The following is a 25,993-nucleotide window of genomic DNA, read 5'->3' as shown; positions in this document are numbered from 1 at the left end:
ATAGAAGAACAATAGAAAGAAATGCAGAGGTCTTACTAAACACTTACAGGCGACGTCAGTTTAGAAGTACATGCAGAGGAAAGTAAAAACATGGAAGTTCGTCGGGATTGTAATACGGCAAATTATGGATGCATTAAAATATCAAATAATACTTTTGATAAAGTGGATACTTTCAAATATCTAGGATCAATATTTACAGACGAAAACCATATTCACGAAGAAGTTAAATATCAACTAAAAGCAGGGAATTCGTGTTATTATTCAGTACAAAATCTTTTGTTGTCGCGAATTTTGTTGAGGAGTTTCAAGCTTAAAATATATAAAACGATAATCATGCCGATTGTTCTGTATGGTTGCGAAACATGGTCGCTTACTTTGAGGGAAGAACGTAGACTAAAAATATTTGAGAACAAGATCCAAAGATGAATTTTCGGACCCAAGAGGAACGGGAATGCGGAAAGACGGAAACTTCATAACAAAGATCTACATAATTTATACGGTTTACCAAACATTGTTAGGATCATCAAATCTAGGAGGCTCAGATGAGCAGGACAGGTAGCCAGGATGGAAGAAAGTGGGAACACTTTCAGTGTTAACTGGAAGACCAATCGGAGAACGACCATTAGGAAGACCTAGGCGCAGATGGGAGAACATAGAAATAGGAATACAAAGTAGAATCTGGATCCAGTTAGCTAAGGATAGAACTCAGTGGAGAGCTTTTGTGAACGTGGCATTGAACCTTGGGGTTCTATAGGCCATAGAGTTAGTTAATATCATATACTGATGCTATACGTAATGTTGGTGCTTTTATATAACCTAAAATAATATTGTATAACATCAGTATAAATAAACATTTGAAGTGGATGTGCAATATCTATATATGGTTGTTTAACCCTTTTTAGCATTTCCACTTTTTGAGGTAAATTTTAGGCTTTCACTCAAACAGCTACTGCTTTCTTACTACTTATCGTTGGATATTGGTTCATATCTCGTTTTTTTTTTCAGGATAGAGCATGCTTTCCAACGGTACCATTTGCTTGTCCGTATTATATATCAGAAACGGGAACATCGAAAAAATCGGGAGATTTTTCGAAAAAAAAAATGCGACACTCTGGCCCGGGTCTGGGTTCAAGTAGGAATCTGACTTTTTTTTTTAAATACGTGTGTTATGTCCATAATACGTGTGCAAAATTTCAATCGTGTATCGTGCAAACTAAGGTCGGGAGAAATTTTTGAAAGTCTGAAGGTAACCCATGTTTTTTATTTACACACACACACACACACACATACACACATACATACACACACACACACATACACATACATACATATATATATATATATATATATATATATATATATATATATATATATATATATATATATATATATATATATATATATATATATATATATATATATATATATATATATAAGTAAATGTAATTACTACTGAGGGAAAATTAATCCTGTCAACTCTTGGCTAATTTTTATCCAATTAATGGAGATTGTGGAAAAACTCCAAATAAAATAGCATATTCTATCAATATTGTATAATTTTTACAAATATATATTGCGAGATTCATTAAAATCGGATAATTTTTACTAGTTATAGATGGCTTACAAGTAACACTTCCGAAGTGTAACACTCCGATTTTGATAAAATTTGGCAGGTAGATACTACACATGAAATAAACCAATACGTGTTTTTTTTTATTTTATGCGGAAAAAAGGTTTTAGGGGTCAAAAGCCCCCATCCAAAATTTTGAAAATTGACGCTCGAAAGGCAAAAACGAGTGGACTGAAGTGAACGAAACTGTGCTCAGATATTGTAGATGTAAAATGAGGGAATACGTGTTTCGTATTTTTCTGGAAAAAGCATTTGGGTGGGGCGCGGACCCCTGGAAACCTTTGATCACAAAATATCAAAAGTGCTAATAACAGTATGTCAGACGTGTGTAAAGGATATGAAGAATTGCAACGAAACTTTGTGTAGGGACAATATGCTAAAAATAAACGAATACGGGTTTTTTTATTTTCTGTGGAAAAACGGTTTTAGGGGGCAAAAGTTCCTACCCAAACTTTTGAAAGTTGACCCCCGAAAGGCAAAAAGTGAATTGAAGTGAATTGAATTGTGCACAGATATTGTAGACATAAAATGAGGTAATACGTGTTTCGTATTTTCCTGGAAAAAACGTTTGGGTGGGGTATAGACCCCTCCAAAACTTTGATCATGAAATATCAAAAGTGCTAATAACAGTATGTGAGAGTTGCATAAATTACATGAAGAATTGGAACGAAATTTCGTGGAGTGACAATAGGCAAAAAATGAACGAATACGGATTTTTTATTTTCTGCGGGAAAATGGTTTTAGAGGTCAAAAGTTCCGATTCAAAAGTTTGAAATTTGACGTCCTAAAGGCAAAAAAAAAAAAAAAAAAAAGTGCACCGAAGTGAATGAAATTGTGCACATATATTGTAGACGAAAAATGAGGTAATACGGGTTTCGTATTTTCCTGGAAAAAAAAAAGGTTGGGTGAGCACGGACCTTCTAAACTGTTGATTAGAAATATCGAAAGTGCAAATAAGTATACGTCAGAAATTCGTAAAGAATGTGGAGAACTGCAACGAAACTTCATATAAGGACAATTTGCAAAACAATAAATAAAACGTGTTTTAATTTGTGCGGAAAAACAGTGCTGGGCCTTGGGCCCCTCTGAATAAAAGTAAATATTACTATAATAGCGCAGGAAGAATTGCACCGAAGCAAATGAAATTGTGTGTAGATATTGTATAAGTAAAATAAGGCCTTTCGTGTTTCTTAAGTGTCCTTATCCGATTTTCTTCAAATTTGGCACATCAACAGCAAACAGAGAATAAATCGACATGTGTTTTTGTTTATGCGGAAAAACATTGTAAGGGTTAAGGGCGCCTCCTGAAATACTATAAAATACGCTATATTGTTTGTGCTTACCGTTTATCTGCCAAATTTGAAGAAATCGGATGGAGACACTTGTGAAACACGAAAGGTCTCATTTTAAATATCCAACATCTACACACAATTTTATTTGCTTCGGTCCTCACCTTCCGCCACCCAACGCCTAGGTCCACCCGACAAATTTTTTTTTTCGTTTTTTTCCACGAAAATATGAAACACGTATTCCCTCGTTTTACCTCTGCAATATTTGTGCACAATTTTATTGACTTCGTTCCACTTCTTGCCCTTCAGACGATAACTTTCAAGATTTTGGGTGGGGCCTTTTGCCTCTCTAAAACCGTTTTCCCACAGAAGATTAAAAAATACCGTATTCGTTTATTTTTTTGCCTATTGTCACTCCACCAAATTTCGTTCCAATTCTTCATGTCCTTTAAGCACTTCTCACATACTGTTATTAGAATTTTCGACATTTCTTGATCAAAGGTTTGGAGGGGACCGTGCCTCACCCAAACGTTTTTTCCAGGAAAATACGAAACAGGTATTACCTCATTTTATGTCTACAGTATCTGTGCACAATTTCATTCACTGCAGTTCACTTGTTTCGGGCGTCAAATTTCAAAATTTTGCGTGGGGGCTTCTGCCCCGTAAAACCGTTTTTCCGCAGAAAATAAAAAAACACGTATTGGTTTATTTCATGTGTAGTATCTACCTGTCCAAATTTTATCAAAATCGGAGTGTTACACTTGGGAAGTGTTACTTGTTACTGGTAGAATGCGTACTTGTGGTACGCAGCAGAGTTGGCGTGGGTCAATGAAAACTTGACCCACGACCCACTGACCCACCACCCACCATGATCCACTCTGACCCACGACCCACCCTGACCCACTCTGACCCACCACCCACCATGACCCACTCTGACCCACCACCCACCGTGACCCACCACCCACGGTGACACACTCTGACCCACCACCCACCATGAACCACTCTCATCCACTTTGACCTACTCTCACCAAAATCCATCGTCATCAACTCTGAACACGATCCACGGCCTCTTCTGAATTGACTAAAGAGTTTACACTTGTAATAAAACAAGACTGTGAAATTGTCACTAATCGGAGTTTGAATTTCTAGTCAATCGCTCAAGCACCACTCTGTTACAATAATGGTGGATCTGACCTTTACGATATAAAATGGTAAAGTGTTGGTCAGTGAGGAAATTGAAACAGTTCGAGGGGGGGGGGAATTAGTGTGTGCCTAAAATATACTTGTACTAAGAGAGTATTCTTGCAAGTGTTAGTTTCCGAACACATTCCACAAGAAACTTCTATTCGCAGGAAAATACCCCTGTACAATATGAAAAAGGTTATAGTTTCTCAGTTCACAGTATTTTTCTCACAAAAGACTTGAAAAATCAGTTGTTCATCTATATATATAAAAGAGAACGTACAAATCCTTTGTTCCCTCATCACGCTAATACGGCTGAACCAATTTCTTTTATTTTTGGGGGGTTATTAGGATTTGGACCCTAGATGGTTTTTATCATATCACTTTAATTTTTAATTACCAGTGTCTTGAGATAATTGACCATTCAAGTGTCCATAACGTACAAATCCTTTGTTAGATCATCATAGGTAAAAATAAACGTATTTATATGCAACCCGCATGACCGTGTCACTCGGCGGGTTAACATAAATGACAGGCGCTATAATGTTAACATTTACTGCAATCACTTGAAAGCGAAAAAGTAAAAATTATCTAAGTAACAAAGTTTATTGCGTTCCGGGGTGACCGCAGCGAAGCGGGGCGGGTTAACATAAATGACAGGCGATATAATGTTAACATTTAATGCAATCTTCTATGGTTTTTATCATATCACTTGAAAGCGAAAAAGTAAAAATTATCTAAGTAACAACGTTTATTGCGTTCCGGGGTGACCGCAGCGAAGCGGGGTGAACGCTGCTAGTAGGGTATAAAGGTGCTCGGGTACCCTATGTGAGAGCATCTCCGTAAAGTATGCTCATAATTGTAATTTGTGTAATCACTAAAACACCACGTTAAATTTAAGTTACAAATATGCATAATTGCAATTATTATGAATATTTATTCAAAAGTAGTTTACCTAAAGCAAAGAAGAGAGTTACTAAAAAGTAGGTACAAAGTTGAATAACACAAATAAGCCATTAGTAATACAAGTATACATTTTCCGTAACTCGTAACTTTCCACCTTAAAACAAATCTGAAATCGGATTTATTTCCTGTTGGTAACTATTTGGCGGTAAATCATCCGCAGTGGAATGATGTCCATCCTTCAGCCAAGAAATAACTAGCTTGTCTACTTTGAGCTTGTCTAGCGGTGGGCCATTAACATTGATGAGCAAGAAGTTAGACAATGTTTGAGCACTTAATCTATTTCTAATATCAGTCATCTGTAAATTCATAAGGGGTAAATCCCCGGTCGCACTCTGTCGTGGAAATTGGTAATACTTCTACCCGATTTCTGCAACTTCTCATCGACAATCTACTTGTTAGACTTAAGTCTGATAACGATTTTTCTCGGTCAGTTTTGAAATACTCAGCAAGAAGTATCATCTCTCTATCACCATACAACATCTTTTCCATATCGACCATGTCAGTTGGCAATGTCGACCTATGTAGAACAGAAACTTCATCTACCACGACTTTGATAGGGAATCTTTTGAATAAATTATCAATTAAAGCCTGATAAACTGATGATTTCTTATTTATTTATAAATTTAATTTTTGTAATTACACATGAAAGTTTGATACCATTACCAAGTTCCCTCCCCCGTCTAGAAAGCGAAAGGGAACGAGGTTTCTGGAAAGTATTCAGAGGTGAATGGGAATTTCCCTCCTTCTTCAACTTCAATTACCACACTGCTGTTTGCCATGTGCCAAATTACGATGAATTTCAATTGAATTATCATAGTATAATTATTTCCTTGTTGAATTATCAATACTTTTCAGTGGAAAAAAGGATGAAATTTCAAAGTTCCAAATCAAAGTAAGTAGACCAACGTAAAAGGAAAAAAAGTGTAAAATTTTCCATACAATTATGCGTACAATCCAAACTTCAAATTTCCGTGTAATTAAGCTTACAGTACAAATTTTATGCCTATTTTTCTCACAACTTTATGGGTTGATTGCCCTATGCTGTGAGCCCTCCATATAATAAACATAAGCTTCAGCAATTATTATAGCAGAAAGCAATGGATATATGAAGCCAAGCACTGTATTTTTTGTTTCTGATTTTTTTCTGAAATAACATCGATCGTTTTCGATCATTTTTACAAACCAACTCACTACCAATTTTCCATATATAGAAAGTGCCCCCCCCCATATAAAGGAGAATTTTAAAAAAATGCTAGAACACATTCTTCAATAAAGAGTTGTAACCGGCAGGAGTTCAAGTCGCTGTTCGGGCGGCCATTTATTTGTAACCATCTAGAGGTCGAGTCGCTGTTCGGGCAGCCATTTATTTGTAACCAATTGGAGTTCGAGTCGCTGTCCTCGGCTCGTGGTATTACCAATAAGTATACTCCTGATACTTTAACTTACCTGGACAGGACGACGAAGACCTCTCCAAGAAAGGTTACAAACTGTTTCCCAAAAAGCTCGTCGGTCTCAATAATGAGATGAGCATTAGGCGCCGAGAGGTTCGGGTGTCTCGTCTCGAAAACCTCACGGACGATCAGACGGTCATCCAGACCATAACGCACACAAACACCATTCATACATACAACGAAAACACACTGGGTTAAATGACACTATACTTATTTATTAGAACACTATTTTGAAAAAAAAATAACGAAGAGAAATGAACACAACACTGGACACTAATAAATTTTGCCGCTGAAATTACGTTTTGCCCTTTTCGGGAAATAGAGCCCTTTCTATATATATGATTATAATTCAGGTATCACTATAAATACTTTGCTCACACCATTAACACACTTGGGGGATTAGCACTGGGGAAAAGTTGTCTGGATCGTCCCACGATGAATCCAGTTGTTACGCTGAACAGTCCTGCAGCGTAAAGGTGAATCTTCGAAAAAAAGATCTGCCCAGTGGGATACTGATATTGGTGGGCGCGTATATAACTTTTTAAACGCACAAGGTCTGAGGACCTGGGATTTCACTGATTGGGGCTAGCCGTAAGAAATCGTCCTTCACCGGCTAAATAGCTTGTGCCCCTTAACACAACTTATGTTTGAAGTTCAACGCGAGATGCGTGGTTGCATCTTCCAGACCTGGAGTCAAACTCCCTGAGCTTCCAAGCTCAAGCTACGGGTTGCAATGGTCAACGGAATAGTGTTGGCAGTTCATTTCAAAAATTACTCAGTTACTCACCTGTATGCACATACAAACAGAATACGGAAAACAATTTATGTTAATTTTAGTCAACTGCCCATAATGCACTAGACACTGCGATAACTTTGGCGTGAGAAAGTACAGATAACGGGCTGGAATACAACGCAGTTGGTGCCACTTCGGCTACTGGGACATCTGGTCAGCCCGTATTTCTCTAATCTATTGTAATGTTTCCATAAACGATTAAAGAAAGCACTTAATTCAGTTCCAAATAACTGCAGAATATATACTGTGCATATAATAAGTCAGGGAGAAACACTGAAATGGTTAGTCACTAACCGAAATGTTCTCAGCAAAAGCAACGTTTTAAATATATATATGAAAAAACGATGAAAGACTTCTTTGTCCAATTGTGTGGGAAAGAAGCAATTCCCACCAAAGAAAGAACTTATGTGCGTTGCAGAATAAAGTATAAATTGAAAATAATGATCACTGTCTTGACGAAATATACAGAGTGTCCACAAAAATCCTTCTATAACCTGGTAGCGGTTATATATGGTGTCCGAAAGTGGAACGACCTGTCAAGTGCACACGTGGACAGGTTGAGAACCCTTGGCCGTCTGACGAGGTATGAATAAAATTAGGTTTTTTACCTGAAAATTTAAAATAAGTTAGTTGGCAACACTGTCATATGGTGTGAGACTTACGTGTATAAACGATGAATGGTTTTTCACTTGAAAAAGGGCTATTAAAATAGTTAAATATCTTGTTCACTCACTACAACATGATGAGGTTCCTGCATGAGCAAATGTCCAATTCAAATGTTCCATAAAGTAATAAGATCCTCTTGAACAATTGGTGCAGTTGAGTTTCCTTATCTTCCGTTTCTTCACATGTTGAAACCATGCTGTCTTCCTGTGTGAGTATCCTCCATTCCTCCATGGTTCTCCAACGATGAGTTGATGAGGGGAGAAGGGAAGAATTTTTTTAACACTGGTGTGAGAAACGAAGTACGGTTGAAACACCTGTATGATAACTTTTTTTTTTTTTTTTAAAGTTCGCAGAAAGCGTTTGTAGGGCTATTAAAATTCTTACTTTTTTTTTTTTTTTTTTTTTACAAATACTTTTCGTAAAATGTTTAAGTGTTCCGTTTCGATCACTTTATTTGATATAATATGAAGTAAATACGTTATAGGGCTATTTAAATGCTTTTTTTTTTAAACACTAATAAATTCTTTTCATAAAATGTTTAAGTGTTCCGTTTCGATCACTTTATTTTGTGCAATATGAAATAAATATACACACACGATAACTATTCATGAAAACATCGACTTAAAGAATTATCAAATATCTCAATAAAATTTAGTAAATATACTGATATCTGTATTTAAAATATCAAAATGTGAATGAATAAGCAAATAGCAAAACATGTTAAAGGTACTAAAATATTAAAATTATTATTAAAGTTTCGATATCACTATAATATATTTGAAAAATATCAAAATCATTGAAAAAGTAAAATGAATGGAAATGTAAACACATGATAAACTGACAATATATAAACAAAATAAGATTTTCACCTGTATGTCTTTTTTTTTTTTTTACTGTGCCTCGTGTTGTTTGGCAGAAAAGAACGAAAAATCGTTTTTCAAAATAAAAAAAAAATAAACTTAAGTGTCAAAATTGACGTTCATAGTAATTCCAAGAAATAAGCATGATTCTGCATATCAAAGAAAAGATCGTGATTTCGTTAACATGTATGAAGAAAATTTGGCACGCCATAAGATCAAATGCCATCCGCTCGTCGTGAAAATCGAGACTTCAATTCAATAATGCTCAATACAACAAATGGTTTCATTCTGAAACAAAGTTATTATTAACTTAGGCCTAGAATAATGGTCGTTGTTCACTTCCATAAACGTAAACATTGTAGGGTTACTAGAACATATGGGTATTATCTGCAAAAGAACTTATTAATGCAGCGTTGAAAACTATACGGTGTTGATCCAAGTTTTTCAAAGGTCTGAATCAAGGAAGTTGACTCACTAGTCCAAACATTCCTGAAAATAAATGGTCATTACACCATGAATTGACCAAAACCATAGGTGGGAAAAATGTGTAATACTACACGTACTTACACACACAATATGCCATCGACACCTGCGAGGCAAAAAAAAAAAAAACTAGAAACGAGGAAGGCCTGCAACCCTAGGCACTTACAAAATTGTTTCTGCACAAAACTGAAATATAAACATTAATATTCAGTAAACTACGCGTATGTTCCCTGGAACATAACATACGTCTTCCACCTAGAAAAAATGTGTAAACACACAAAATACAAATGCTCTCGTAGCATCGTAAAGATATGTCTCTATAAGACAAAATACATGAGACCTACTAAGAGAAAAACATGAGATACAAACAAGAATATAGTCAACGACATTACAACTTTCTGGTTGGTCTGAAACATCCAATTAAATTCCCTACAAAACAGCTGTAACAAGCTTCCTTAGGCATCTTCGCTACAAAATTTTCAAAATGGTCTTATTAACATATTAAAATTCAGTCATCGAGCATACGAAATAATTGACAAAGTCATTTTCATAAAACATTATGGCTTCATGCTGTTGGAAAGAAAGAAAATAAGTTTATTTTTCGGGATCTATAACGATATCTCTGAGACGTCTGAAACCTCATAAATAATGGGCCATGTCGATTTTTGAAGAAAATCATCCGTCATTGGCAGTATGGCTGAAACCTAAAGATTTATATTCCAAAACCTTTGGCCATGTTGATTTCTAAAATCCTCCATACTGTTTGTTATGGCTGAAACCTAAAGATTTATATTCCAAAACCTTTGGCCATGTTGATTTCTGAAGGAAATCCTCCATAACAAAAACAATTTTACTAAAAAAATTCCAAATAGTTTTGGGACATACTGTGACTAAAATATAACTTTCTCAAAATTAACATGAAAAATAAACATTACAACTCATTAGCATACAAGTACACAATATAGTTACGATTCATAAACATTAAAATATTCACTGAAATGTTACTAGACATTAAAATATACTCTAAAAATCTAACCTAAGAATACGCATGCTTAGTTACGGGTACCATAAAGGAAGAAGAGAAATGAAAAACTATATTTTGCGATTGATGGCGAAAATACAGTTAGCTATGGAATATCCAATGGATTAGCCACATCCATTTTTGCAAGAGATCTGCAATTCCAGGAAATATTGCCTCCCTGAAAAAAAATATTTATCCCCATAAAATATCCTACCCGAAGAAGTTCCCCTACGGTCGTTCAGTGGTCTAGAGAAGACGAAAAAAAATGTTAATTAGAAATTACAAGAAAATATAGAAGTTAAACATATTTCCACATACATATTAATATGTGGGGAAAAACGACCGTTCACCATCAGAATATCTGTTCATATAGTTCCTTCTACAATAAAAAGATTACTGCTTTCGTTCGGAGAATTATACTATTCACAAGACATTCCTACACACACTATTAGCTAACAAGGAAATGTCTGTTTCACTCGTTTAAGGCTTAGCCTACTTTCCGTTCTAAACTTTTCTCTTCGAACAAAATATATCATGTCCCATCCTGGAAATTCAAATAAAGTCAAAATCGGGTAAATGACGTAAATGAAGTTCAATAAAATTACAGTAAACACTTCAAAATGAAAACGAAAATCTAAGATTTACACTGAAAAAGAAATTTAACATTGGTTATAAATGTAAAGTTTCATATTCTACGCATGAGATTACATACTAAGTTTCAATGACAAATATACACGTGTACAGTATATATAATTAACAACTAAAAATTTTCTTATCTATACATTCTACTTTTCTTAAAGGGAAATCAAACTAATTGTGAGTCATACGTATGATAACATGTTTAAGAATTTGGAAAGTGGGAAGGGATTCTAAAAGATTTTTTTTTTAATTTTAAAACACAATAAAAAAAATATATATATTATAACGCCAAAATATCTTCCCACTGGCTCGGGATACGGAAATCGCGCCAAGATTTCAAATTGCTTTTAAAATGCAATTCCCCTACGTATTGGATACGTTAATTATTTACTAAAAAATCTAAATTCAAACATCTGAAATGAAAACAAAAAAAAATTAATGACATTAAACTAATAGTAAGTCAGTGATAAGGTTTGCAACATTAGTATTCAATTGTGAGGCGCGACACGGAGTAAAGACCAAAAGCGGAAAAGAATCAGCTGTGTGTCGTTCGTCATTCGTAACCATAAGCACAGGTGGTCGAGAATGCAGCGACTATCTTATCAAAATAAAGAAAGAAAAACGTGTTATCTGCTCATTGCCGAACAGTTAAAAGCTGGAAGCAAAAATAAGTTTGAGAGAAATGCGTAGTTCTTCTTTTCGTATCCAGGTGTTCTATCCAAAACTAAAAGCAAAAAGGAAGAAAATGAATACATGTTTATCGCCTAAAAATGCGTCGCTCTCCTAGGAGAAAAATTTGTATCTACAGTCTTGGTTACTTTTTTTTTCCTATGATTGCTATTTCTACTTTGATAATTACGGTTTGTTCGTCTATTCCTACAATGATTACTACTACGTACAAAAATACTCTTAATGATGTCACACAAGTTGCGGTTCCTATGTAGTTTGTGATAACTCAGGTTACGTGGCCGTGATTTACGACTCCTTTTGTTTCTGTTACTACCCTTTCGTGTACGATCTTGGTTCTGATTCCCTTTAAATTTCGTATTGTTTACGCTCCGGTCTGCGTATCTTTGCCTATTGCTATAACTGTAATCTCGTTTGCGCCTTTTCTCTTTATAGTTTGTGGTAGTTATTCTTGTGCGCTTACGACCTCTGTCGTGTACAATCATGTGTTCGTAGATTTCACTACTTCTACTACAAGCGGCGTCACTAGATTCTGAATAGATAAAATCGTTGCCAGATTTGTTACGAGGTTGGTTGAGAATACCTGTCTCTGAATGGAGTTCAGATTCCTGCGTTTCCTTTTCATTAGGAGTGTTAGTCTCTAGCTCAGGTTCCAATTCCAATGTTTTATTTACACTAGGAATTTCACTTACTAACTGGGGTTCACATTCCGGTGTTTTGTTTTCAACATTTTCCGTTTGCTGACTATTTTCACGAAACACGTCCCGTAAAGCGTCTATTTTTTGACCTAATCCACTCTTTGACTCAACGAGATTCTCTTTCAAGCGAGCACAATTCTCTTTACTTTGCTTTAATAATCTGTCAAAATTCTCTTTCATTTCTTTCCTATATTCCTCGAAAAGTGAATTCATCCTAGTTATAATATCTACTTCCTGATGTTCCATTATGGACAAGATAAAACTTTAAACGTATGATTAGAATAAAATATATTATCACAAAAACATATGATTAAAATCACCTGAAAGAGATTTTTTTTTCAGATTACTGGTTCTAAGCTGAAAAAGAAGTGATATATTAAAATATTTATCTTATGAGTATTCGAGCACCAACGGTCTCGATTCGGGTCCCTGTTCGGGCGCCATTTATTTGTAACCGGCAGGAGTTCAAGTCGCTGTTCGGGCGGCCATTTATTTGTAACCATCTAGAGGTCGAGTCGCTGTTCGGGCAGCCATTTATTTGTAACCAATTGGAGTTCGAGTCGCTGTCCTCGGCTCGTGGTATTACCAATAAGTATACTCCTGATACTTTAACTTACCTGGACAGGACGACGAAGACCTCTCCAAGAAAGGTTACAAACTGTTTCCCAAAAAGCTCGTCGGTCTCAATAATGAGATGAGCATTAGGCGCCGAGAGGTTCGGGTGTCTCGTCTCGAAAACCTCACGGACGATCAGACGGTCATCCAGACCATAACGCACACAAACACCATTCATACATACAACGAAAACACACTGGGTTAAATGACACTATACTTATTTATTAGAACACTATTTTGAAAAAAAAAATAACGAAGAGAAATGAACACAACACTGGACACTAATAAATTTTGCCGCTGAAATTACGTTTTGCCCTTTTCGGGAAATAGAGCCCTTTCTATATATATGATTATAATTCAGGTATCACTATAAATACTTTGCTCACACCATTAACACACTTGGGGGATTAGCACTGGGGAAAAGTTGTCTGGATCGTCCCACGATGAATCCAGTTGTTACGCTGAACAGTCCTGCAGCGTAAAGGTGAATCTTCGAAAAAAAGATCTGCCCAGTGGGATACTGATATTGGTGGGCGCGTATATAACTTTTTAAACGCACAAGGTCTGAGGACCTGGGATTTCACTGATTGGGGCTAGCCGTAAGAAATCGTCCTTCACCGGCTAAATAGCTTGTGCCCCTTAACACAACTTATGTTTGAAGTTCAACGCGAGATGCGTGGTTGCATCTTCCAGACCTGGAGTCAAACTCCCTGAGCTTCCAAGCTCAAGCTACGGGTTGCAATGGTCAACGGAATAGTGTTGGCAGTTCATTTCAAAAATTACTCAGTTACTCACCTGTATGCACATACAAACAGAATACGGAAAACAATTTATGTTAATTTTAGTCAACTGCCCATAATGCACTAGACACTGCGATAACTTTGGCGTGAGAAAGTACAGATAACGGGCTGGAATACAACGCAGTTGGTGCCACTTCGGCTACTGGGACATCTGGTCAGCCCGTATTTCTCTAATCTATTGTAATGTTTCCATAAACGATTAAAGAAAGCACTTAATTCAGTTCCAAATAACTGCAGAATATATACTGTGCATATAATAAGTCAGGGAGAAACACTGAAATGGTTAGTCACTAACCGAAATGTTCTCAGCAAAAGCAACGTTTTAAATATATATATGAAAAAACGATGAAAGACTTCTTTGTCCAATTGTGTGGGAAAGAAGCAATTCCCACCAAAGAAAGAACTTATGTGCGTTGCAGAATAAAGTATAAATTGAAAATAATGATCACTGTCTTGACGAAATATACAGAGTGTCCACAAAAATCCTTCTATAACCTGGTAGCGGTTATAGAGTTAATACACTGAATTAAAGCTCCGTAAGTTTAACGGCTTACGAGATATTCATTTTTTTCCCGCAAAAATTCGGATCCTCACTACCTCCTTAGGATATTATGCATTATAATAAAAGCAACATAACATCCCAATTTGGATTAAGGCCTAACTATATACCAAAAGTAATTTCATTTGACTTTGCAATTTGACCGTGATGATCAGGCACACATAGTTACATTCATTTTTTTTATAAATTTATTTATATATTACAGTGATTCAACAATGTATTTTTTCCAGTAGTTAGCTCTGAAAGCCCACAGGTCTCTTAAGCCAAGTTGCAGTGTAAGTCCTATTGCTATTATTACTATTAAAAATATCAATATCCAAAAGTGCCCGAAGTTCTTTTTTCACTTGGTTAGATATAGATACTCACCTCAGGTAAGTAGAGAGAAACAATTGGAAAAGAAAGGGAAATGAAGGTCTTGAAAGTAAAACGGAGACAAATTTACTAGTCTTCAGAAGATACTCTCTACAATGCAGTGAGCAGAGAGGGTCGGTAGATCATACTGAGTCGGTGGGTCGCAGTGGGTCACGGTGGGTGGTGGGTCGCAGTAGGTCATGGTGGGTGGTGGGTCGCAGTGGGTCACGGTGGGTGGTGGGTCACAGTGGGTCATGGTGGGTGGTGGGTCACAGTGGGTCATGGTGGGTGATGGGTCACAGTGGGTCACATGCCACGACCCACTGACCCACTCAGAAAACTTGACCCACTTGACACACTGACCCACCGACCCACTGACCCACTCCATCTCTGGTACGCAGGGTCCATGGTTCGATCTCCGGTCAAGTAACTTGTGGTGATCCGTTTATTTTTTCGTGGTACTCCCGTTTGCTTCCACATTTTCATTCCACCAACTCTTCCATTATCATACATTTGCCTTAATAATCCGTCTCCCTTAACGTAAAGGACATAACCATTGGATGTTAAAGTGAAACATTTCGTTTTCATATTACAGTAGGAGAAAAAAGTGGCGAGAGCTCAAGAAATGTTTACCCGCAGCCCGAAAAAATAAGCACCGTGAAAATAGTTAAATCAATGTGTGCGATGCGTGTTGTTTGGCGTAAAGAATTCAATTTTCGACCATGGAAATCCCATCATGTACAAGAGTTGAAATTGGAAGATTGTGACCGAAGGATGGTATTCGGGGAATTAATGTTAGTTTGACTCGAAGATTGGCCACAAAGGGCCTTATGCAGAGTCGTTCTGACGCGTGATTAGTGCCACACTAAAGAATTCGACTAACATATGTCTCCTGCAGTAGTTAGGTCTTTAGTATGACGCTAATCATACTTCAAAACGACTCTGCATAAGGCGGAAAATGTTTGAAAACATCATGTGGAGTGATTTTTTTTCTTGTGGGGCTACACTAAGGGGAAGGTGTATAAATTGAAACCTCATACAGTGGAGGAATTGGAGGCACATATTCAAGAGGTTATTGCCAACATTCCAACTGACTTCTTCCACAAAAGTATCATTTGTATCCCTGGCCGTTTAAGGAAGCTTCTTGATAACACAGGTGCCTATGTTGAGATGTAACATATCCCTTTATTTTCTTATCTAAGGAAGGACATGTTTTTCTTTGAAAAATAAGAATCAATATTACAGAATTTATAATAGTTTTTTATATACGTAGTTAATTTTCACGCATCCTCTATATTTTTTGAAATCGCTTTAGCATTGATACAATAAGTTTTATCTGCTCCGAGAATCTTCCATTCAAACTAGAAGTAGAAAAAATGAAATGAAATCTTTGAATTTTACGTCCCACGTTAGGCTAAAGGAGAAGGTGATTGTGAGAAATGAATGAAATGGTGGAATGAAAGAGGGGGAGGAAATGGGAGAATCCCGAGAAAACCGACGCACACGGTGTTTGTCCACCACAAAGTTTACTTGGCGGGGGCTGGGATCGAACCCGGGACCCCAAACACCAGAGGTGAACGCTCTACCACTGAGCCACCGCGGCCCCAGATTAGAAATAGAGCTCCACGTCTAAGCGGTTTTATTTCGAGACAAGGGTTCGATTTCCGGCAGGAACTCATGTATTTCGGATTCTACGTTAAGCTGTAGATCCAAGTCTCGTATAGCCTCGCTGCTGCAAGGAGTGCTAAACCCAAAATCAAATCAAATTAATCAAACTGGAAGTAATATAAATCAACCATTTCCAGTTTCAACTTATTCGTCGTACAACATACAGGACAATAGACAGCTAGAAACGGTATTTTGAAATCAACCCTGCATCTCAAGAGTAAATTCCACCTTTAACTTGTCTTTCTAGAGGTGGTATGGTGATTCAGTGGTAGAGCGCTTACCTCTGGTGCGTGAGGTCTTTGGTTCGATCCAGGCCCGTATCCACGGAGGGTCTGCGGGGGGCCGCCTCCCCTAAATTTTTGATGGCCCCATCTAAAATTTTCACGGTAGGCTTGCAAATGAACTATGATATGGTGATGAACTATAATATGGTTGTATGGCCCCCCTAACTTCAGCCGGGTCCCCCCTACATTTTGGGGCTGGCTACCGGTCTGGTTCGATCCCTAGGTAACTAAGTTTGTGGTGGACAACATCGTGTCAGTGGGTTTTCTCGAAGAACTCTCGTTTCTTCCGACATTCTCATTTCTCTAATTCTTCCATCATCATTCACTTGCTTTAATCATTGTCTCCCTTCGCCTACAAAGGGCATAAACATGGGACGTTAAACTCAAAGATTTCGTTTCATTTTCGTCCTTCCGGATTCAGTGTCCAAGATATCAAAGAGGTTCTACCTTTGGTATTGCTTCCCAGGGGCGAATCCAGGACGGACTTCTGGGGGGGGGGCAGTGGGTTGTAATTCTGCTACTTAGAGCTACTATTAAGAGCTTCAAACTCTGGGATGGATTTTATTTATTTATAAAAATAAGAAAATTTCCTTTCCTAGATCCGCCCCTGTTGCAACCACAAGTAGATCTAATAGATGTACTATTTTCAGTTTCAGTGTTGAATTAACGTAATTTGGAAGTCTACTATAGTTTGACAATGTGAAACGAAACTCGTTTGTTTGTATGCAATAATTATTATTATTATTAATAATAATAATAATAATAATAATAATAATAATAATAATAATAATAATAATAATAATAATGATAATGATAATAATAATAATAATAATTAATAATAATAATTACATTACATAGGTTTTCTTCCCTTAGAGTTAAGAGATAACTTTTTTTTACCGACGGGACTTCCCTCAAAAGCCACCACTGCCTTTTTACAATTCGTTTTATTATTATTTATTACTCATAATCTTCTTTAGTATAAAGGGCAAAATTGCGGGAGGTGAAGCTCACAAATACACTTCGTATGCTTTTTCTTCCATACAAAATTTTGATGGAACGAAGCCTGACGAAAATACTGCTTCAGTCACCCCTGTTTCTCTCTGAATTAAAAGGACTGTAGAGACTGTTAACGATATTGGAACTTGGTAATTTTTAATACCTTAGCACAAAAAAAAAAAAAAAAAAAAAAAAAAAAAAAAAAAAAAAAAAATTAAAAGGGAAGCAAAAACAGTCAATAGCACGATATATATACCTATGTATAAAAAGACACTTGCACTGCGTGTTTCCGCGTCCCACATCATGTTATCGATTGTAGTGGTTCATTCGCTTGCTCGCAGATGGCATTGTGCATGTTTGTTATTCAGTGTGGGAGGTATCATGGCCGAAGGTGGGGTGTCAGCGACGTCGCTCGGGGTTTTGTTAGGATTACTAACAACGTACACGTATTTTGTTTCATCGATAGTTGCAATTCCGGAGAAAAAAGGTAAGTAATAGCATGTTTAACATTTAAGAGTTATTAATCCAGATGACAGTATGTGTTTAGTCGGTAATTTAAATTGCCTCACCTGAGGTTTAATTTTACTTCATGTTGTAATGTGTCTAGAAAACAATACACATGTATTATTATGATGAGCTTCTTAATGGTAGAACGTTCACCTCTGCTGCGGAAAGTCCTTGGTTCAATTCTAAGTCATGTGCTTTTGCAGTAGGGATCATGCCTATGGCTTGTTTCAGAATTCTTCGTTTACTTTTACTATTTTCATTGAACGAAATATTTCATAATATTGTTCAAACTAGTTTCCTTTTGTATTTTTTTCACCGAAGGAGGTAAAATCAAATTGTAAGGGGCTGTTTGCTAAAGACCGTGCCCTGCATAGCACTGATGTATAATTAGAATTTAATTTATCTTAGCTCCGGAGAAGTTGGGCAATTGTCGGAGGTCAAGTTTCCCTAAAGTATATCTGAAAGGAACACTGATCCAAACAGCAGCTGATAGACCATAATGCAGGACATGAAATGGAAGATTTAATTTAATTTTCAATATCCGGCCACTTTGTGAACATTTCGTCTATTCGAAATGAAATCGTTAAGTTTTACGTCCCACAGATATGCCGGCTAGGCCAAAAGAGACGGTGATGATTAGAAATGAATGAAATGGAGGAATGAAGAAAGTGGGACGAAACGGGATAACCCCGAGAAAACCTACGCACACGGTGTTTGTCCAACACAAAGTTGACTTGGCGTGAGCGGGGATCGAACAGAGGATTCCAAGCACCCAGATGTGAACCTTTACCATTGACTTCGCCTATTCGAGACAAATGTCTACTTAGGAGTATTTTCAGTATGCACAGGGCAAAATCTGTAACAAAATATTTTCTGCCAAGATAAAATTAATACAGTAGGGAAAATTTCAACTACATGGGACTCTATAGAGTATGTGCGTCATATTAGGACAATAATAATAATAATAATAATAATAATAATAATAATAATAATAATAATAATAATAATAATAAAAACAGATACAATGTGCTACTCAGAAAGGACGTCAGCTTTAATTTCTTAAAAGGATAAAATGAGAGACAGAGAATATTTTTTGCGGCGCAGTTTTTTTTCTACTTATTTTATATAGGAAAATGAGAGTCTTATATTACTCGACCTAATTTACAATATAACATATCTGGGGGCAGCCGCTCCATTGCTCTCCTTCTAGTGTCATCACTGTTGCTACTTAATAGTGTATTTTCTTTTTACATAATACAGTAATAAAAAATAAGCAAAGTATTCGGGCAGAACAATAACGGATGACATATACTGGGAGAGGGACCACGGTGGCTGAGATAGACCGCTTACCTCTGGTGCATGAGGTCTTTGGTTCGTTCCCCAGACAAGTAAGCGTGTGCTGGACAACATCGTGTTCGTTGATTTTCTTCGGGTACTCCCGTTGCCTCCTACATTCTCATTCCACCAATTGTTCCATTATCATTCACTTGCTTTAATCATCGTCTCCCTTAGCCTAAAGGGCATAAGCGTGGAACGTTAAACTCAAAGTTTTCATTTGATACTCTTTACATTAGCGACTCAAAAATAAGTTGTTCTCGATTTTCTTGAAACTACAAGAATATCCTTAAAGAAGTAGTTTTATTTAGATCGCTGTCATCTATGCATTCATATAGTGTGTCTCCTCTTTGTTCAAATTATGGTATAAAAATTATTCATAATTTTGAACAATCTCTCATTGAAGAAGTCGTAGATACTATCAAGCGGCTCAAGCCTCGAACTTCATGACGTGATAAAAAAAATATATATATATATATATATATATATATATATATATATATATTAAGAATTATTCCCAATCAATTAAATATCCACTACAGGAGATATATAATAAGTCATTTTCTACTTCTCACTTTCCAATAAGATGGAAAATTTCTGATATTTCCAATTCAATCTGTCCAATTCCCAAAGCCGTCAATATTGATATAAAAAGTTATAGGCCAATATTCTCTGCACCTCCCAAAATATTTGATATTACTATTCAGACAAAAATATATTTTTATGTTTGTTCAATTACTTCACAAAGTCAGTATGGTTTTCTATTTAGAAAATCAACAGTAACTAATCTTGCTGAGTTCACTCCTTTCTTAGTAACAGAAATGCCTTTGCTTTGTAATATGATAATATTATGGACTCCCAATTTATGGAATTCAATACTGAAACCAGAAGTAGTAAATTTAACCACTTCCGATTTTAATAGGCAATAAGAACAGAGATGGAACCTCTTCTTAGTCCTTAGAACTCATATCAATAAATCATTTTATGTATGGGAATTCAATACTGGAAACGGAAGTTATTAAATATTTATCACTTCCGGTTTGTAAAAGTCTCTTTATTTTCTTTTCGTTCAGGTTGTCTTTTACCATATTTCTCAGAATACACTTTCACTATTTATCTTCTTGTTTTAGCCTAATCCTTTACCATATCTCTCAGCATACACTTTTCCCATTTATTTCTTTTTCCTTGAGTCTTACATTCTGTATTTCTCAGTACACACTTTTCCCATTTATCTCGTTTTGCTTCAGCCATATCTTTTATCAGATTTCTTAGTATACACCATCCTCATTTTTCCCCTTCAGACATATCTTTTACCATATTTCTTAGTATACACTTCTCCCATTTATCTCCTTTTCCTTCAGTCTTATCTTTTATCAAATATTTTAGTAGCCTATACATTTTTCATAATTATTTCGTTTCCCTTCAGCCATATCTTTTATCACATTTCTCAGTACACACTTTCCTAATTTACCCTTATCCTCAGCCTTATCTTTTACCATATTTTTCAGTATATACTTTCTTCGTTTCTCTCCTTTTCCTTCAGACTAATTTTTTAAAATAATACTCTGCTTTCAGTAAAAGTATAAGGACTGGAGTAGATCAGTGAATCCTATTTCTGGGACTCCGATTCCATGTAACAAAACAATTTCTTACAATCTCTCTCTCTCTATCTTTTTTTTTTCTCTATGGAGATCCACTGCCTACAAAGGAAATGATTAAAACACTATTTTTGTTCTGAACAGACGGTTACGGACTAAGGTGGAAGATATTCTTGGGGCACTGATCCGATATTGCAAGACCATTTCCTGCTGTCTCTTACCAATGGCTAAGCAATGGGTGTGCAACATCGAAAACTAAAGTGATTAAATCTATCACTTTCGGTTTAAATGGAGCATATTCTTTAGACGCTGAATTTATTTCTCTCTCTCTCTTCCTCTCTAAACACACCCTCACGCATTATATATATATATATATATATATATATATATATATATATATATATATATATATATATATATATATATATAACTCTATGGCCTATGGAACCCGGAGGTTCAATGCCGCGTTCACAAAAGCTCTCCACTGACTTCTATCCTTAGCTAACTGCATCCAGTTTCTACTTTGCATTCCAATCTCTGCGAGATCCATCTTAATATTGTCCTCCCATCTGCGCCTAGGTCTTCCTAATGGTCGTTTTCCGATTGGTCTTCCAGTCAAGACTTTGAAAGCGTTTCTACTTTCTTCCATTCTAGCTACATGACCTGCCCACCTAAGCCTCCTTGACTTGACGACCCTAACAATGTTGGGTAAACTGTATAAATTATGTAGTTCCTCGTTATAAAGTTTCCGCCATTCCCCATTCCCGTTCCTGTTAGTTCCGAATATTCGTCTCAGGATCTTGTTGTCAAATACTTTCAGTCTATGTTCTTCCCTCAGAATAAGTGACCATGTTTGTTCGCAACCATACAGAACAACAGGCATGATTATCGTTTTATATATTTGAAGCTTCAAACTCCTTGACAGAATTTGCGACTACAAGAGATTTTGAACCGAATAGTAACACGAATTCCCTGCTTTTAGTCGATATTTAACTTCTTCGTGGATATGATTTTAGACTGTTAATATTGATTCTAGATATTTGAAAGTATCCACTTTATCAAAAGTAGGCCTATTATTTAATATTTTAACGCATCCATAATTTGCCGTAAGGTCCGGACGGACTTCCATGTATTTAGTTTTCTCTGCATTTACTTCTAAACCCATGTCCCTGCAAGCGTTTAATAAGATCACTGCATTTCTTTCCATTGTTCTCCTATCATCCCCTATTAAATTTATATCAGCATATGCCATAACCTGGTGAATACCGTTCAACTCTAGGCCTTGATTGCTATCTTTGATTTTGCTTATAGCGTATTCTAGAACAAAGTTGAGTAATAATAATGGCGACAACGCATCTCCTTGTTTCAGGCCATTTTCGACGTGAAAGTTCGTGACAAAAATTTTCCTAGCCAGACTTTACTTTGGGATTCATTTAAACATATCTTAATTAATCTAATTAGCTTTCTCGCTATTCCAAGTTCTGTAAGAACGTTGTATAATGTTTCTCTCCTAACCTTTCTAAAATCAATAAATAGTAGATGTACCGGGGTATTGCATTCTCACTTCTTTTCGATATCTATATCTATATCTATCTATCTATCTATCTATCTATATAGGGCAGGGGTGCAAATAAACAACAAAATTTTACTAGCCCAAGAAAAAAGCTACTAGTCCACATCCCATAATAGAAAGCATTTACTTACCTTCGATATGATATTAAATACTCGCCCACTCCGATGAACCACTCGCCCTGGGCGAGTGGTTATTTGAATCCCTGATATAGAGTGTTAATGAAATTTACCGACAAACTGTAAGAGGTGATTCTTTACATCAAAATAAGAGAAAAAGTTCATATGGACCTATTGCGAAAAGTGCATAGTTTCAGAGCTAGGGCTGTCCAAAATCGCGAACAAGCTAAATTTTAAGAGGCCCTATTTCAAATTAAAAAAAAAAAAAACTGTGGATGGTGGTTATCAGCGTAAAGGAAGTCACGCATACACAATCCAAAAATGCATATTACATCAATTTTCAATGGGTGTGCAGGATACTCTGTACAGGGTACAATTCTCAAATATGCTCTCAATAGAGTTTTCAGATATACCCTGATGTCAAGGAGGGTCCGAAGTAGACAGTAAGCCTTGACAACAATCGACATTCAGTGCTTCAAAGGGAAGTCGGAAGTGTTGGGAACCGGCAGCGTCATTTTTTTTTTTTTTTTTGTGTGTGTGTGTGTGTTCGGAATAACGTGTGATGCGATTAATTTCGTCACGGTATATTTTACGTTTTCTTTACTTATAAGCGTGAGAGAAAACATCGCAGCATGCGTTTCCCCGAGTACGAGAGACCGTGCTGCTGACGATCCTTAACACTTCCGATATTGTGCCAAAGGATTCCGTGTTTACTGCTGTCAAAGCTTATCGTTTCCCTTATTTGGAACAACCATAAAGTCAGAGCATATCTCAAAATTTGGATGATGGCGTGTCTGGGAATTTTACCTTGCACGGGATACTCTACACACACATTGAACATTGACGAAATATGCACTTTTGGATTGCGTATGCGTGACTTGTTTTACGCTAATAATTACCACCATTCCACGATTCTTCAATTTCAAAATTGGGGCTCTTGAAATTTGGCTTGTTTCGCGATTTTGGACAGCCCTAGCTCTGAAACTATGCACTTTTCCCCACAGGTCCATAGGAACTTTTTGACTTATTTTGATGTGAGGATTCACCTGTTTCAGTTTGTTGGTGTAGTTCATTAACACCATGTATATATATATATATATATATATATATATATATATATATATATATATATATATACAGTGGCGGATCCAGGATATGATCAAGGGAGGGGCTAAACCATATTTTTCTATTTTATCTAGTGTAAAGCAGAATTGAGGGCTATTTTATCCAGTGTATACCTGAGCGTCAAGGGGGGGCTATAGCCCCTATAGCCCTCCCCTTGGATCCGCCACTGTATATATATATTTCTATCTCTTACCATTTTTGCAAACAGAGCTACGTATTTTGTAAACAAAAAGAACAGAGAAAAAAGCAAACTGATGCGCGACCTTGAGTACCCTAATTTTCAAATTTCCGCACGTAACACACCCAATAAATGAAAATACCTCTCCTCACTTCCTCACATTTGTATAATTATCTCCATGCTGGCACGCACATAAACAATGACAAAAGGAATTGTAAACAAATCTCTTCTATTAATTTTTGAACGTACAAACTGTACGTATTTTCTAAATGAAATTTACGTTTTATGGAAAATTGATTTCTTAAAAGAAAATTGTTTTCACTAGAAGTAATTTGCTTCAACTGACAACTTCAACTATACATTTCTCAGTCTTTACCTTAGAATAGTTCTTTTAATGTAATTCATCACTTGCAATCTATCTTTAGACTCATCATTTACCATATTTCTCAATATGTACATTTCTGATTTATCATCTTTTCCTTAGCTTTATGTTTTATCATATCAGGTATATCTCATTATACACTTTTGCCATATTTATCCTTTCCCTTATCTCCTATCTTTTATCCTTATATCCTATCTCCCTTATCTTTTATCATTTCTCAGTATACTCCGTAACCTTTTATCTCCTTTTCCTTTAGTCCTATCTTTTATCATATTTCTGAGTATGCACTTACCCACTTATCTCCTATTCTTTCACCCTTATCTTTTATCATATTACTCAATATATACTTTCCTAATTTAATTCCTTTTCTTCAGCTTTATTTCTTATAATATTTTTCAGTTTATAATTTCCACTTTTCTTTTTCTCTTTGTATCCAATATTTATATAAGGGACCATATTGGCTCAGTGGTAGAGCGTTCATCTTTGGTGCATGGGGTTCTTGGTTCGATCCCAGCTCTCGCCAAGTGAGATTTGTGATGAACAAACATCATGTGCGTGGGTTTTTCGAGGTTCTCCCGTTTCCTCCCAATTTCTTCATTCCACTATTTCATTCATTTCTCATCATCACTGTCTCCGTTAGCCTAGCCGTCATAACCGTGGGATGAATAACTTAAAGATTTCATTTTTACAATATTTGTTTCTGTAACAAAGCTCTTTCATTCATAACCTCAATTTAGTTTTTTTATATATATATATTCAGATCCTAGTCATTGGAAATAATACATGTTCCAATTGTTTCCCATGCTTTGGATGATCCTAGCTTTGAAACAATGCCGTTTTACTCATAAGACTTTTTTTTGTTGTTTTGGCGTGACGAATCACCTCTTACAATTTATCGGTATAGTTCATTAAATTTTTTCTTGTTTTCTCACCTCATTCACACCAGGCAAATGCCAGAATGATACCTAACAATAGCCCAGGGCCGCTTCTTTCCATTTGTTTCTTCCTCTCCAATTCCCCGAGCAGTGTGATCACCGAAGGACGTTGTCCCTCATATGTGTGACGGGTTAACATGACCATAGATGCCGAAAGCCCAGAAATCTAATTCCTAATCATAATTTTTAGATATATACACCATCTTTCTTCTTTTTCCTATTCATGATCTGTCGTCCTTCATTAGCTTCCTTTAGTACGTCTTCATTCCTTTTTCTTTCGGTCCATGATATGCGCAGCATTCTGCGCAAACACCATATTTCAAATGCTTCCAGCTTGGATATTTCAGATTTTCTCAATGTCCACGTCTCTGATTCGTAAAGCGTCACTCTCCATACCAGTGTCTTAATAAATCGTTTACGAACGTCCAGCGACCCATTTCTTGATAGTAGTTCTCTTTTCCTATTGAGTGTTTGTTTAGCCTGTGCTATTCTGGAACTTACGTCTTTTTCACTTCTTCCGTCCGAGGATATTAAACTTCCTAAATAAAGGAACGTCTTAACGTCTTCCATTTTCTCTCCATTTAGCCATACGTTTGCCCCTTCCTG

At 36.3% G+C, this 25,993-nt stretch overlaps 1 protein-coding gene across 2 annotated transcripts in view; it reads left to right on the top strand.

The window, feature by feature from the left end:
* Window positions 1-17,973: 17,973 nt before the first annotated feature.
* Window positions 17,974-25,993, top strand: part of LOC145670318 (uncharacterized) — a 127,198-nt gene continuing 119,178 nt past the window's right edge. For both annotated transcript variants that reach the window (XM_081738818.1, XM_081738819.1), the window contains exon 1: window positions 17,974-18,125. In XM_081738818.1, the coding sequence (XP_081594944.1) occupies window positions 18,020-18,125 (106 nt within the window). In that variant the 5' untranslated portion in view covers window positions 17,974-18,019. The remainder of the gene's footprint in view (window positions 18,126-25,993) is intronic.

The sequence above is a fragment of the Thermobia domestica genome, chromosome 14 (genome assembly GCF_964235325.1).
Source record: "Thermobia domestica chromosome 14, izTheDome1.hap1.1, whole genome shotgun sequence".
Taxonomy (NCBI): Eukaryota; Metazoa; Arthropoda; class Insecta; order Zygentoma; family Lepismatidae; genus Thermobia; species Thermobia domestica.
The sequence above is the reverse complement of the archived record's forward strand: the minus strand, read 5'-3'. Positions and strand labels throughout refer to the sequence as shown.